The 14,426-nt window shown below is 39.3% G+C and overlaps 1 protein-coding gene across 6 annotated transcripts in view; it reads left to right on the forward strand.

The window, feature by feature from the left end:
- The window catches only part of LOC148946130 (uncharacterized), a 115,866-nt gene that overhangs the window by 65,557 nt on the left and 35,883 nt on the right, over positions 1-14,426 (forward strand). For all 6 annotated transcript variants that reach the window (XM_089098148.1, XM_089098151.1, XM_089098150.1 and 3 more), the window contains exon 8: positions 12,310-14,174. In XM_089098148.1, the coding sequence (XP_088954274.1) occupies positions 12,310-14,174 (1,865 nt within the window). The remainder of the gene's footprint in view (positions 1-12,309; positions 14,175-14,426) is intronic.

Genomic DNA, 14,426 nt, shown 5'->3' on the forward strand with positions numbered 1-14,426 from the left:
CTTAAAACGAGTGAAACTTAAATCGAATATGCAAATCGAACTTGAAGCTAACAAAAAACACCACAAACAAGGGTTTGGGTATGACCTCCTTCTCTCACTGTAAAAGTCTAAAACCTACTGCGTCATTGGTGCTTTACTGAAAACTGTATGCGTCTTGAACAGTCCTGGAAAGTATAAACAAAATCAATTTGACGATGTGATGTATAATTATGTTAATTGATGACAGATCCATTAGTTCAAGAATTTATTTCACTGTAATTGTATTTTTATTTTCAATACTGTTAGAACTAGACAAGAAGATATTTGTAACATAATCTGTTTTCAGTTAAGCGCCAATGACGCAGTAGGCTTCTGATTTTTATTTATAGTTAGGAAAGGAGACAGTACCCAACCACTTGTTTGTAGGGAAACTAGATTCATTCTTAATATATTTAACAATAACTAATAAATTAAACCGAATATTTTATATATAATTATATTAATTTTTGAAAGCTCATCAGTTCAAAATGTTACTGTAATTATAATGTTTATTCTAAATATTACGTATAAAATAGAATATTTGCAATAAAATTGTTTTTCATTAAGGAGCAAATGATTAATTACGTTTTAGACTTCAGCATTGATGAATAGAGGCGATACCTAAACTCTCGTCCATAATGATTTTCTTTTGTTCACAGTGTGATTCGCGTATTCAATTCAAATTTCTCTCGTTTTAATATTCTTTTATTAATTCACATTTATACCTCTTGCCTGCTTTTTTGTACAGATTGTTTATGTAATATCTGTGCGTTTCCACTTTCATTTATGCTTAGATAGGAAAATATGTTTTTTCGTTTTGAGCTTGATTTTCATATTCAATCTAATAATTACTAGCTTTAAGATTTATTTATTCATTTATATTTTTACTTTTTGTATGTTTTTGATATGATTGTTTATTTAATTTTTGTTCGTTTTGGGTTTCATTTATTCTTTAATAGTAATTTCTGGTCGTTTTGAGTTTGAATTTTAAAAGCTATATGTATATGCAGAGCTTAAGTTTAAAATGGGCTTTACTTTTCTTTGAAAAACTTATTTTTCGGAATTTTTTTTTAAATTAATTTTTGTTCGTTTTTGAGTGCAAAAATTTTCAAGTTTTTAGAACTTCTTTCTTTCAAAATCAAACTTAAAACAAAATCAAATATTCATCAAAGTATCAAAGCCGATATCAAAGTAACAATATCAAAGGGAAAAAATGGGTTTGTGTTTACCTCGGACTTTTTATTATCTGATGTTTGAACTATTTTTCACAAAATTGCTATCTAAAACTTTTGTCGGATGGGTTTGGTGAAAAGGGGCGTGGGGGGACTAGATTAAGCTTCGGTCTGTTTTGACTCTTTAAAAGTGAACTAGAACTTTCTATTTTCAATCAATTGAGCCCTCTCTGAAGTTTTTATGAGTATCCCTTCTATAAGAACCATATATATCCCTTGAGTATAACTTACAGCGCCTGTCCCTGGGCCCTGGGGGGTTTTGTCGACCCTGGAGTTTTAATATCTGATGGTTAAACTATTTTCAACAAAATGATCACCTGAAATTTTTATCAGATGGGTTTGTCCATCTGATACACCCAAAGGTGTGGAGGGTGGGAAGGGTTATTTGCCCTCCGATGTTTTTTCACTCTGAGAAAATGAACTAAAACGTTTAATTTTCATTCAAATTAACCCTCTCTGAAGATTATACAATCATAGCATCCACAAAAACCAAATTTAAATCCAGTGCACTGTTTACAAAACCTACTCCAGCCCTGGGGGGGGGGAGCTGTTTTGACACAGGAGTTTTTCTTATCTTACCTTATACCTAGTTTTAAAGAAATGACCATGCGTAAAGGAGTTTTTGTTATATGATCTTTGAACTATTTTTAACAAAATGGCTACCTCAAATTGGGAGGGGGGCCAGTTGTCCTCTGATCACTTTTGACTCTTAAAAAGGGCACGAGAACTCTCGATTTCCAATCGAATGAGCCCCCTTTGAAGTTTATACGACGACCTCTTTTATATGAAGTACATCTGGAAAAAAAATAAATGGAGTGTGGGGGGAGGCTAGCTGCCCTCTAATCACTTTTGACTCTTAAGAAGTGAATTACAACTTTCTATTTCCAATCAAATGAGCCCTCTAGGAACTTTATAACAAGCATCCCTTCCATAAAAACCATATATGCCCCCAGGACATAACTTACAACGCCTACCCCCGGGCCCTGGTGGGCTGTGTTGACACCGAAGTTTTTGTTATCAGAACTTTGAACTATTTTTAACAAAATTTATATCTCAAAACTATTATCTGATGCATTTAGGGCGTGGAGGAGAAGGGATGGGGGGCTAGTTGCCCTCCGATCTCTTTTGACTCTTAAAAAGGGCACTAGAACTTTGAATTTCCAATCGAATGAGCCCTCTCCGAAGTTTATACGAGCATCCCTTCCGTAAGAACTAAATATCCCCCTAGAGCATTAATCATAACGCTTGTCTCCGGGCCCTGGCGGGTTCTGTCGTCGTAGGAATTTTTCTTATCTGACCTTTGAACTACTTTAAACAAAATGTGTATCTCAAAATTTTCATCAGATGTGTTTGGAAAAAGAAGGCGTGTGGGGGGAGGCTAGCTGCCCTCCAATCACTTTTGACTCTTAAAAGTGAATTAAAACTTTCAGTTTCCAATCAAATGAGTCCTCTAGGAAGTTTATACGAGCATCCCTTCCATAACAATCATATATGTCCCCAGGGCATGATTTACAACGCCTAACCCCGGGCCCTGGGGGGCTGTGTTGACACAGGAGTTTTTTGTTATCAGAACTTTGAACTATTTTTAACAAAATGTCTATCTCAAAATTTTTATATGATTCATTTAGAGCGTGGAGGAGGGGGGCTAATAGCCCTCCGATCTCTTCTGAATACTAAAAAGTTAACTAGAAATTTCAATCTTCAACCAAAGGAACCCTCTTTGAAGTTTATATGAGCCTCCCTTCCATAAAACCTCACAAGACCCCACAGTAGTAATTATAATGCCTGCCTCTGGGTCCTGGCGGGTTCCGTCGACAGAGGAATTTTTCTTATCTGACCTTTGAACTATCTTTAATGAAATGGGTATTATAAATAATTTATCGGATGGGCTTGGGGAAAAAGGGTGTGTGGGAGGGGGGGTCTAGTTGCCCTCGCATATCTTTTGACTCTTAAAAATTGAACTAGAACTTTCAATTTCCAATCAAATGAGCCCCCTCTGAAGTTTATAAGAGCATCCCTTTCATAAGAACCATATACGCCCCCAGGACAACACTTACAACGTCTATCCCCTGGGCTCGGGGAGGGGGGCGTTTTTGTTATCTAATTTTTGGACAAATTACAAAACACAAGCTATCTCAAAATTTGTAGCGGACAGGTTAGGGAAAAAAGAGCGCGGGGGGGGATAGTTTAACTCTCTTGACTCTTAAAAAGTGAACAAGGACTTTCCATTTCCAATCAAATGAGCCCTTTATGAGGTTTATACGAGCATCCCTTTCATAAATGCCATACATGCCTTTAGGGCGTAACTTAGAACGCCTTTCTGTGCCCTGGTGGGTTCTATTTACACCAGATTTTTTTTCTTATCCGACCTTTGAACTGTTTTTAAAAAAATGTCTTCTCAAAATTTTCATCATATGTGTTTTGAAAAAGAAGGCGTGGGGGGGGGGGGGCTAGCTGCCCTCGGATCTCTTTTGACAATTAAGAAGTGAGCTTGAACTTTCAATATCCTATCAAATGAGCCCTCTTGGAAGTTTATAGGAACATCCCTTTCATACGAACAATATATGCCCCAGGGCATAACTTACAACGCCTGTCCTCGGGCCCTTGGGGGTTGTGACGACTCCTGAGTTTTTGTTACCTGACTTTTGAGCAATATTTAACTTAATGGTTATCTTAAAATTTTTATTGGATGTATTTGGGGAAAAAGAGGCGGGGGGGGGGCTAGTTGCCCTCCAATTTCTTTTTGCTGTAAAAACTGAATTAGAACTTTAAATTTCCAATCAAATGAGCCATCTCTGAAATATTTGCGAGCATCCCTTCAATAAGAACCATATATTCCCCCAAAGCATAACTTACAACACCTTCGGGCCCTGGGGGCTGTGTTGACCCCTGAGTTTTCTTTATATGGTCTTTGAACTATTTAAAAAAAATCTATCTCAAAGGTCTTATCGGATGGGTTTGAGGAAAAAAGGGGGTGGAGGGGGGGGGGGCTAGGTGCCCTCCAATCTCTTTTCACTCTTAAAAAGTGAACTAGAACTTTCAATTTCCAATCAAATTATCCCTCATTGAAGTTAATACGAGCATCCCTTCCATAAGACCCATATATGCCCCCAGGGCATAACTTACAACGCCTGCCCCTGGGCCCTGGTGGGTTGTGTCGACGACGTAATTTTTGTTATATGATCTTTGAACTATTTTTAACAAAATAGCTATCTTAACATTTTTATTGGATGCATTTGGGAAAACAGGGTTTGGGGGGGGGGAAGCTGCTTACCCTCCAATATCTTTTGCCACTTAAAAAGTGAACTAGAACTTTCAGTTTCCAATCAAATGAGTCCTCTCTGAAGTTTATACGAGCATTCCTTCCATAAGAACCATATATGCCCCTAGGGCATAACCCTTGCCCCTGGAGACTGTGGGGGGAGAGTCCTGCTCAAACATATAATTTCCAGAACTTTCAACTACGTTGAACAAAATGGCTACATCAAAAATTTGATTGTATGTGCTTGGGGAAATGGATGGGAGCAGAAGGGATGTCAGTTGCCTTAGAATCACTTTCGACTACCTAAATCGGAACTAAATATGTAAATATCAAATCAAATGAGCCCTTTCTGAAGTTTCTACCACAAAGTTGTCTGTACAAAACCTTATATTCCCCCAGGGCATAATTTACAACCCTCGCCCTGAAGGTTGTGGGGCAGTTGTCACCCTCAAAGACCTAATTTCCAGAACTTAAAACTATGTTTAATAAAATGGCTGTCCCAAAATTTTGATTGAATGTATCCGGGGTAATGATGGGCGGTGGGGGGGGGGGGGCCGCTTTTTACCCTCCAAAAACTTTCGACTATTAAAAAGGGCACAAGCCTTTTAATTTCCAGAGGAATGAGCCTTTTTTGAAGTTTCTAAGACAACGCCTTCTATAAAAACCTTATATGCCCCCACGGCATAACCTAAAACCCTTGCCCTAAGGCTTGTGGGGGAGTGTCCTCCTCAAAAATATATTTTCTATCTGGAAATCAACTACGCTGAACAAAATGGCTATCTCAAAATTTTGATTGGATGTGTTTTGGGGGATGATGGGCGTGGGGGAGGGGCTAGTTTCCCTCCAATCACTTTCGACTATTAAAAAGGGCACTATCCCTTTGAATTTCCAATCGAATGAGCCTTTTTGAAGCTTTTACGACAACGTCTTCTATAAAAACTTTATATGCCTTAAAGGCTTAACTTAAAACCCTTGCCCCGAGGGTGGTGGGGGATTGTCCTCCTCAAAAACTTATTTTCTATCTGGAAATCAACTACGCTGAACAAAATGGCTATCTCAAAATTTTGATTGGATTTGTTTGAGGGAAATGATGGGCGTGGGGGAGGGGGTAGTTGCCCTTCAATCACTTTCGACTATTAAAAAGGGCACTAGCCCTTTGAATTTCCAATCGAATGAGCCTGTTTTGAAGTTTCTACGACAACGCCTTCTATAAAAACCTTATATGCCAGGGTATACCTAAAACCCTTGCCCTGAGGGTTTAGGGGACTGTCCTCCTCAAAAATATATTTACCATCTGGAAATCAACTACGCTGAACAAAATGGCTATCTCAAAATTTTGATTGGATGTGTTTGGGGGAATGATGGGCGTGGTGGGGGGGGGGGGCTAGTTGCCCTCCAATCATTTTCGACTATTAAAAAGGGCACTATAACTTTCGATTTCCAATCGAATGAGCCCCCTTTGAAGTTTCTACGACGACCTCTTCCATATGAAGTGCCTCTGGGAAAAAAAATTAATAAATAAATAATAAAACATTGGAGCCGTATGGCCAGAAGTGAAAAAAACTGAAGTATAATCGTAAGAGTCCTCTCTGAAGTTTATACAGCATTCCTTCCATAAGAACCATATATGCCCCCAGGGCTTAACTTATAACCCTTGTCCCTAAAGACTGTGGGGGGGGGGGAGTGTCCTGCTCCAACATATAATTTCCAGAACTTTCAACTAGGTTGAACAAAATGCCTATACAAACATTTTGAACACACGTGTTTGGGGAAAGGGTGAGCGAGGAAAGGGTGTTAGTGCCATGAGAATCACTTTCAATCAACAAAAAAGAAACTACATTTTCCAATATTCAGTCCAATGAGCCATTTCTGAAGTTGCTACCACGGCGTTGTCTATACAAAACCTTATATGCCCCCAGGGCATAACTTACCGCCCTCGCCCTGAGGGCTCTGGGGCAGTTGTCATCCTCAAAGACCTAATTTCCAGAACTTGAAATTACGTTTAATAAAATGGCTATCTCAAAATTTTGATTGGATGTGTTTGGGGGAATGATGGGCGTGGGGGGGGGCTAGTTGACCTCCAATCACTTTCAACTATTATAAAGGGCACTAGCCCTTTGAATTTCCAATCAAATGAGCATTTTTTGAAGTTTCCAAGACAACGCCTTCTATAAAAACCGTGTATGCCCCCAGGGCATAACTTAAAACCCTTGCCCCCAGGGTTGTGGGGGAGTGTCCTCCTCAAAAACATATTTTCTATCTGGAAATCAACTACGCTGAACAAAATGGCTATCTCAAAATTTTGATTGGTTGTCTTTGGGGGAATGATGGGAGTGGAGGGGGGGCTAGTTGCCCTCCAATCACTTTCGACTATAAAAAAGGGCACTAGCCCCATGAATTTCTAATCAAATGAGCGTTTTTTGAAGTTGCTACGACAACACCTTCTATAAAAACCTTATGTGATACCCGCTTTGCCGTGGTACCCGCTGGGCTTGCCCCTTAAATTGCGGGGACAAGGTAGACAGCCTCCAACGCTTCCCTTACTTCTCTCGTAAGTGAATTTCTGCTATTAACATTTTTGGCTCCGCCCACGGACTGATCTTGGACTCTGTGTGATTATGTTCTGTACGAAATATGCCGCCAGATGATACTGGTGCGAAAGAGATATGATACGGAATGCCGTGTTGAATTTCGCAGCAAGGGATTACAAAGTAGAAAATGAGAGTGCAGATATAATGAGCATGGTTGCAGTTCTTTGAGTTGGATTATATACAAAATTCAAAAAAATTACTGTGGTTTGAGCGAGTCCAGTCTACTAGGTCAAATAATCGCGATAAATCCACTGACCACATATTCAACACCCAAAAAGCAATGAAATGCTGTGATAACAACAAAGTCAATTTGCCATGTTTTGTTATATGTGACGCTGACAAGGTTTCTGTGATTCCCGAAGAAATCTGAGCAACACTGACCAGGAAAGTGAATGAGCTTAGTGCTAAGTTTGACAGTTTTGTGAGATCCACGAGTCAGTCCGAACCGGCAGCCTCCTCTGTTCCACTGAAAAATGCGACACTGTTGACTTATGCGGTTGCGCTGAAGAATCGCCTCAAAGGACTGGACGATCCTGTTTCACGAAAGGATTAATTCTATAAATTATTTGGAAGCAATTGTTTAATTATTGTGGAACTGAAATCTTACAAAACCGTCCGGAAAGTTGTTCTAAATCGTCAAAGGCAGCAAAATCAATTGCAGAGGCAATAGTTAAGTTCAACCCAAGTATTGAAGCAAAAGTGTCCAGTCCTTCGGTCTTTAGCATAATCAGGCACGTACCCACCAGCGTTAGTGAGGAGGATCTTTGTGGTCTTGTGAATAATTGTGCTGAGGCCTCTCAAATCGGTAAAATGAGATCGCTCAGACTGAAATTTGTGACCAAGCAGCATCTAGCCTCCGCGATGAAATCTCCGCTTATTATAGGCTACGAACGAATTCCAGTCGAGAACTTTCATTTCTCCCGAGGCGTTGCTATAAGTGTCAGGCCTATGGGCATATTGCAAAGGACTGCTCTAATAAAGCAAGATGCTCAAACTGCGGAGGAGGCCACACTAATTCTAAAGACACCCCGTGCCAGAACCAGATGAAGTGCGCCCTCTGTGGCTCCGATAAGCACCCCTGTTACAGTTTCAGTTGTCCAGAAGCCAAAAATGCCCTATCTAAGCGATGACTAGCTCCAGCACTCTGAAAATAGTGACATGGAACATAAATGGCGGAGTGCTATCTAAATTACCACTTTTAGAAGACCTTGCTAACAAATTTGACATTGTGTGCGTGCAGGAACGTTTCCTGTCGGCTGAGAGACTCCAGCTCTTACATCTAAACGAAAGTGTATAATGGGTTTGGTATTTCTTCTAGGAGATCAGGAAGAGGTCGTCCCTCTGGTGGTGTTGCTATCATTGTCCGTGCCTCGCTTCGTGCCTTGACGTTTAAAGAAGTGGACTTTAAATACTGCAGTGAAAATTAAAAATACTGTTGTGCTCTCAGTCTATATGCCAACGAACTACAGGAATGTCCAATCTGACAATAAGTTTAATATCGCTTGTGGAAAAGTAGCCATTGTTGCTACATTATGCGCGGCGGAAAAACTTTCATGTATTATTGCCGGAGATATGAACTCTAACCTCTGTGATGCTAATGATCCGAGAGGTGAAATCCTGCTCGATGCCTGCCCAAGTCCGCGAGTATTGAGAAACAGAGTAAACGTCACGTGTGTGCATAATTACGGTTCCACGTCCTCGCTCGACTTTCTGCTCTGCTCTCTCGACTTGAGGACTCACGGTGACTGTGAGGTTGATATCGGCTTCTGTGTTTTTGATCACCTTCCAGTGGCTAATACCTTCATTATTAATGACCTCCTGAATAATACCCCAAATGATACTCCAAAGGAGAAAAAGTGGTTCCAGAAGACTGAATGGCAAAAAGCTAATTTAGCCATGTTCAGGTCTGTGTGTGACGGAATCCTGGATAAAGTCCCTTTCCAGCTACTACTCCAAAGCTCGCCGATTGCATGTAATGAGAAACAAATACTTCTAAATATCTACTGTAGAAAAATAACTCACGCCTTGCGCTGTGCAGAAAAAACCGCGGTTCCTATTCGTAACGTGAGATTGGGTCAGAAGTTCCAGGATGGTCGGAAAACCCAGCTTTGGTTAATGCGTGTCAACAAACTAAAATGTGTTATACTTTGGGGATTGATTCCGGTCGTTATAAAAAGGACATTGCAAACAATACTCTATTTTGTGTGAAGCGGTTGTTTTTCAAATATCTCACCTTGGACCGCTGTTGTGTGATTGACGTAATCAAGGCGTTGCTACGAGTCGATCCAAATAAAATTTGGAAATTCATAAAGAAGAACCTATCTGCAAAAGCACCCAGTAACGAATCCGCCCCTGGTCAAAGTGAATGGAATAGTTATCTCAGGAGCGGGTTTGCTGCACCTGTTCTTGAATTGGAGTTCAATTTTGAGAGAGATCTTGATCTCTGTTTAGAATCTTTGGAACCGGTTCTTGGCTACGTAGCCAGGGTGTTAGATGTTTGTTCAGCTTTCTTTAAACTAAAAAAGAAGTACTCTAAAGGAGTAGATACTATCTGTGGTATGCATCTGATTCTCTGTAGTGAACTGCTAACAGTTCATCTAGCACTTATGTTCCCAATGATTTTTAGGCGATCTAGTGCCAGATATTTTTTGTACTGGTGTAATCACCCCTGTCATCAAGAAAAGTAAAGACCCATCTGAATGTTGTTCTTACCGCCCGATAACCGTTGCTTCCGTTTTTTGTAAATTGATGGAGTTATTGGTTATTGAGGAGATAAAGTATGTTTGTAGTACGCCAGATTCGCAGTTCGGTTTCAAGAGAAATATTAGCCGCAAGCATATGCAGAACCTATTGTCGAATGGTTTATTGGACACACATGCTAAAAGAGAAACCATCGTTATTGCGAACGACGACGTTTACACAGCGTTTTATTCGGGTATCCATGCACAACAGCTTATCTCTGCGTTTAAGAGAGGTCTTGACAGATCTATAATTGCTACTTATAGGAACATGTATTTTAGGTTGAAGGTTAGAGTAAGGGTACTAAAAAACCAGAGCCCGACAGTATCCGATTTCCTCATACTAGTACGAAAAGGCATTCGCCAAGGGGCTTTATCATCACCGCCTCTTTATAATAACAGTATCATTGAGGCTCGGAAGACGGTGAAGACGTGCTTTATTTTTCGTGGAATTGATTTGTCTCTTGTTAATTATGCCGACGACATTTTAAATCTGAGTAGATCCGTCAGTGGCGTAGATAATAATTTCAGAGTTATGTCTAATGAATATGCTAACATAGGCCTAGAATTCAACTCCAGCAAAAGCGAGGTTGTCGTCTTTAATTGTCGTAAGAAAGAGTTGGCGCCTGTCATATTTGGACTAGGTAATAATACAGTTACTGCTTCAGCGACAAAGATTTGCCATGGTTTGCTATTTGGGTATAACCTCAAAGCTACCTGATCCTGTCTACTGAATTATCCCAAACTGGAAGTCCGACAAGCGAATAGGACGATATTGTCATACAAACGCCTTTATAATCGACGCATTCTAGTACGGATCTTTGATTCCTCTACCACCCCTCATGTCTTAGCTTTGTCACTTTTCTGGTTTTTTTGTTTAGTTTTGATGATAAAAAAACAATCTGTATTATGTTCTATAAGTTAGAAAAATATCTGCCTAACCTTCACTCCTGGTGAAAAAACTACAAGATTTCAGAATATTAAGGACTCGATGACCCCTTCGTCGTAATCGCGACCAGGAGGGAAAAGCTCCTGAAATCTTTAGACCCAACGCATAGTATGTTTGAAGCTATAGTCAGTAATGTGTAATGGTTGTCTTTTTATGTAAATAGTTTCCCCATTGGTTTTTTTTTTTTTGGTTATTGAAGTATTAATTTAATTTGTTCGTTTGTTAGATGTGTTTTGTTTTTTTCTTTTCATTTTTTCTCTACTCCATTTTTACTTTTTTATATTGCTAAAGATGGGTAATAAAAATCATTCATTCATTCATATGCCCCCAGGGCATAACTGAAAACCCTTTCCCTGAGGGTTGTGGGGGATTGTCCTCCTCAAAAACATATTTTCTATCTGGAAATCAACTACGCTGAACAAAATGGCTATCTCAAAATTTTGATTGGATGTGTTTGGGGGGAATGATGGGCGTGGGGGGGGGGGGGGGTGCTATTTGCCCTCCAATCACTTTCGAACATTAAAAAGGGCACTAGCCATTTGAATTTCCAATCGAATGAGCCTGTTTAGAAGTTTCTATGACAACGCCTTCTATAAAAACCTTATATGCCCCCAGGGTATAACTTAAAACCCTTGCCCTGAGGGTTGTAGGGGTGTGTCCTCCTCAAAAATATATTTTCTTTCTGGAAATCAACTACGCTGAACAAAATGGATATCTAAAAATTTTGATTGGATGTGTTTGGGGGAATACTGGGCGGGGGTGGGGGGGCTCGTTGCCCTCCAATCATTTTCAACTGTTAAAAAGGGCACTAGAACTCTCGATTTCTAATCGAATGAGCCCCCTTTGAAGTTTCTACGACGACCCCTACCATATGAAGTTCCTCTGGGAAAAAAAATAGTAATAAATAAATAATAAAACATAGGAGCCGTATGGCCTTTACAATTGGGGTGTGGGGGCGTTTGACCCTTCCCTTAAATTTTGTTTGCCTTCCCCTAGATATAGAAATTCCCTATCTTCGGAGTATTTTCATTGAAAAATGCTTTTTTGATATTTTCATTGAAAAAAGACAAATCCTCCCACCTCCTTGATTTTTCTGCACAAATCTCACTCCTCCATTTTTTGAAAAATACGATTCATTAATTGGTTCCCCTTTTTACAACTAAGACAAAATTTAAATATTTCTGCAACTGAATTCTAAGTAAAAAGAAAAAGATTCGATTGCTTTCTGATCTTTTTTTTTGTCTTCAAATGTATTGCATTCTGTTGTTGAATGCAAGCAATGAAAAATATTGGTCGTTTTGATGGCCAGAGGTGAATACCCTTTCGAAATTTATCCTTGGTTGAGTGGAAACTTACCTTCTCTGCAAATTTTTGTGTTTCCACGAGATTCTACCTAACACAGATTTTAGTGTATTGAAAATCACGGTTTTGTACGCCTTCCAAGCTGTCTTTTCCACTTCCTTTGAGCTTTTTAATTAGTACTTTGTTAGAATTTTCTCTGATTTTTTCTTTTTTTTAGCGTCCCTGTACCAATATTAATGGCAATCGAAGATGATAATGTACTCTTACAAAAATATTTGCAAGATTTGACTTTAGCTGTGTGCTGTTATGGATTGATAAATGAAGAAGATCATATGAACCCAAGTATATTGTCCAATCTTTTTGGGAAAACAAAATCACATTTTACTGCAAACTTTCATTCCTCTCCAGAAGGCCCTGCAAATATTATAGGCAAAGCTGTTACTGCTGCTGCGCAAAAAGATGGATTTATCAGTAGCCATAATGATGTGAAGCTAAATTGTTCTTCTAGTGAAGTAGAATTAAATTTGACTATGAATTTCACTCCCACTGTCGAGGGAAAAGGGCATCTGGTAAATGCTGTGACTAGAGATACATCTACCACTCTACATTATAAGACATTAAATCTGCTTAGACGACCTACTCCCGATTGTCCTGCCAATCTTATAGATAAAGATGTGCGTACTGTTGCACAATATGATGGGTCTATGAATAACCAAAATGATATGATGCTGCGTTGTTCTTCTAGTGAAGTTAAACCAGATTTGACTACGAATTTTCCTTCCACTCTAAAAAGAAAAGGGTATCCCGTAAATACTGCAACTGGAGATACATCTTCCACTCTATGTTATGATGCACCAACTGTGCCAAGACGACCAACTCCCGAAGGTCCTACAAACGTTACAGGTAAGGCTGTACGTACTGTGGCACAATATGGTGAACTTGCGAACAACCAAAGTTATACGAACCTGAAAAGTTCTTCTAGAGCAGCAGAACTAATTTCAACTGCAAACTCTTCTTCCATTCTTGAAAGAAAAGGACATCCAGTAAATACTATGACTAGAGGCTCATCTGTTACTCTAGATTATGATATACTGACTTTACCCACAAGGCCCAGTCCAGAAGGTCCTGCAATCATTACAAGTAAAGCTGTAGCTACTGCTGCACAACAGGGTGGATTAAAGAGTAGCCTAAATGATGTGTACCTTAATCGTTCTTCTAGAGAAAAAGAACTACGTTTGACTGCAAAATTTCCTCCTACTCTAAGAGGAAACGAAAATCTAGTCAACCCTGTGAATAGAGATTTATCTCTTTCTCTCGAGTACGATGCATTGACTTTGTCAAGAAGGCCCGCTCCAGAAGCCCCTGCTATGATCGCAAGTAAAACTCTAGCTACTGCTGCACAATACGGTGTATTTATGAATGATCAGAATTATATGAACCTGAATAGTTATTCTGGAGAACTAGAATTGGATTTGGCTGCGAATTTTCCTCCCATTCGAAGATGGAAAGGAAACCCAGTAAGTACTTCGAATATGGATGCATCTGTTGTAATAGATCATGATGTATTGACTGATAATGTGAACTGTGTAAAATCAGAATTCAGAATTCAGAATTCTATGAACCTAAATGGTTCTTCTAGAGAAGCAGAATTAGATTTGATTGCAAACTTTTCTCCCACTCTAAAAGTAAAAGAGCCTCCAGTAAACAGTGTGGCTAGAGACACATCTGTTGATCTAGACTGGGATAGATCGACTAATAGTGAGAACTCTGCAACCTTGATGAATATCCAGAATAATATGAGCCAGAATTGCTCTTCCAAAGAAATGGAATTAGATTTGACTGCAAACTTTCCTCTCTGTCTAAAAAGAAAAGGCCATCCAGTCAATAGTGTGACAGGAGATACATCTATTTCCCTGAATAATGATACATTCACTAACAGTGAAAACTGTATTAGCCCAAATATGTTAACTAGATGTTCTGGAAAAATTGAATCATATCTGGATGCGAATCGTCGTTTTATTCTTGAAGAAAACAGAGATGGAATGCCAGTCAGTATTAGTGCTTTTACTGAGGAAGCACAAGGTGAGTAATATAATGGCGTTTCCAATATTATACTGATCAACGTTACGTAGCAAAGTTACAACAGCCCTAAAAAAAGACTAAAAAATAGAATTACATGCATCTTTGAGCATCGTGGATCTCACAAAAGTCGCCCCTCCCCCTCCGATCGTAACTAGAATTCAACTTTTTACTTTAGTCCTGCAATCACAAAGATTAAAAAAAATTGCAAGATTCCGGACTAAAGAAGCTTCAACACGTTTAGATATCTGCTAA

The sequence above is a fragment of the Artemia sp. Qi Xiang Cuo genome, chromosome 12 (assembly GCF_049724085.1).
Source record: "Artemia sp. Qi Xiang Cuo chromosome 12, ASM4972408v1, whole genome shotgun sequence".
NCBI lineage: Eukaryota > Metazoa > Arthropoda > Branchiopoda > Anostraca > Artemiidae > Artemia > Artemia sp. Qi Xiang Cuo.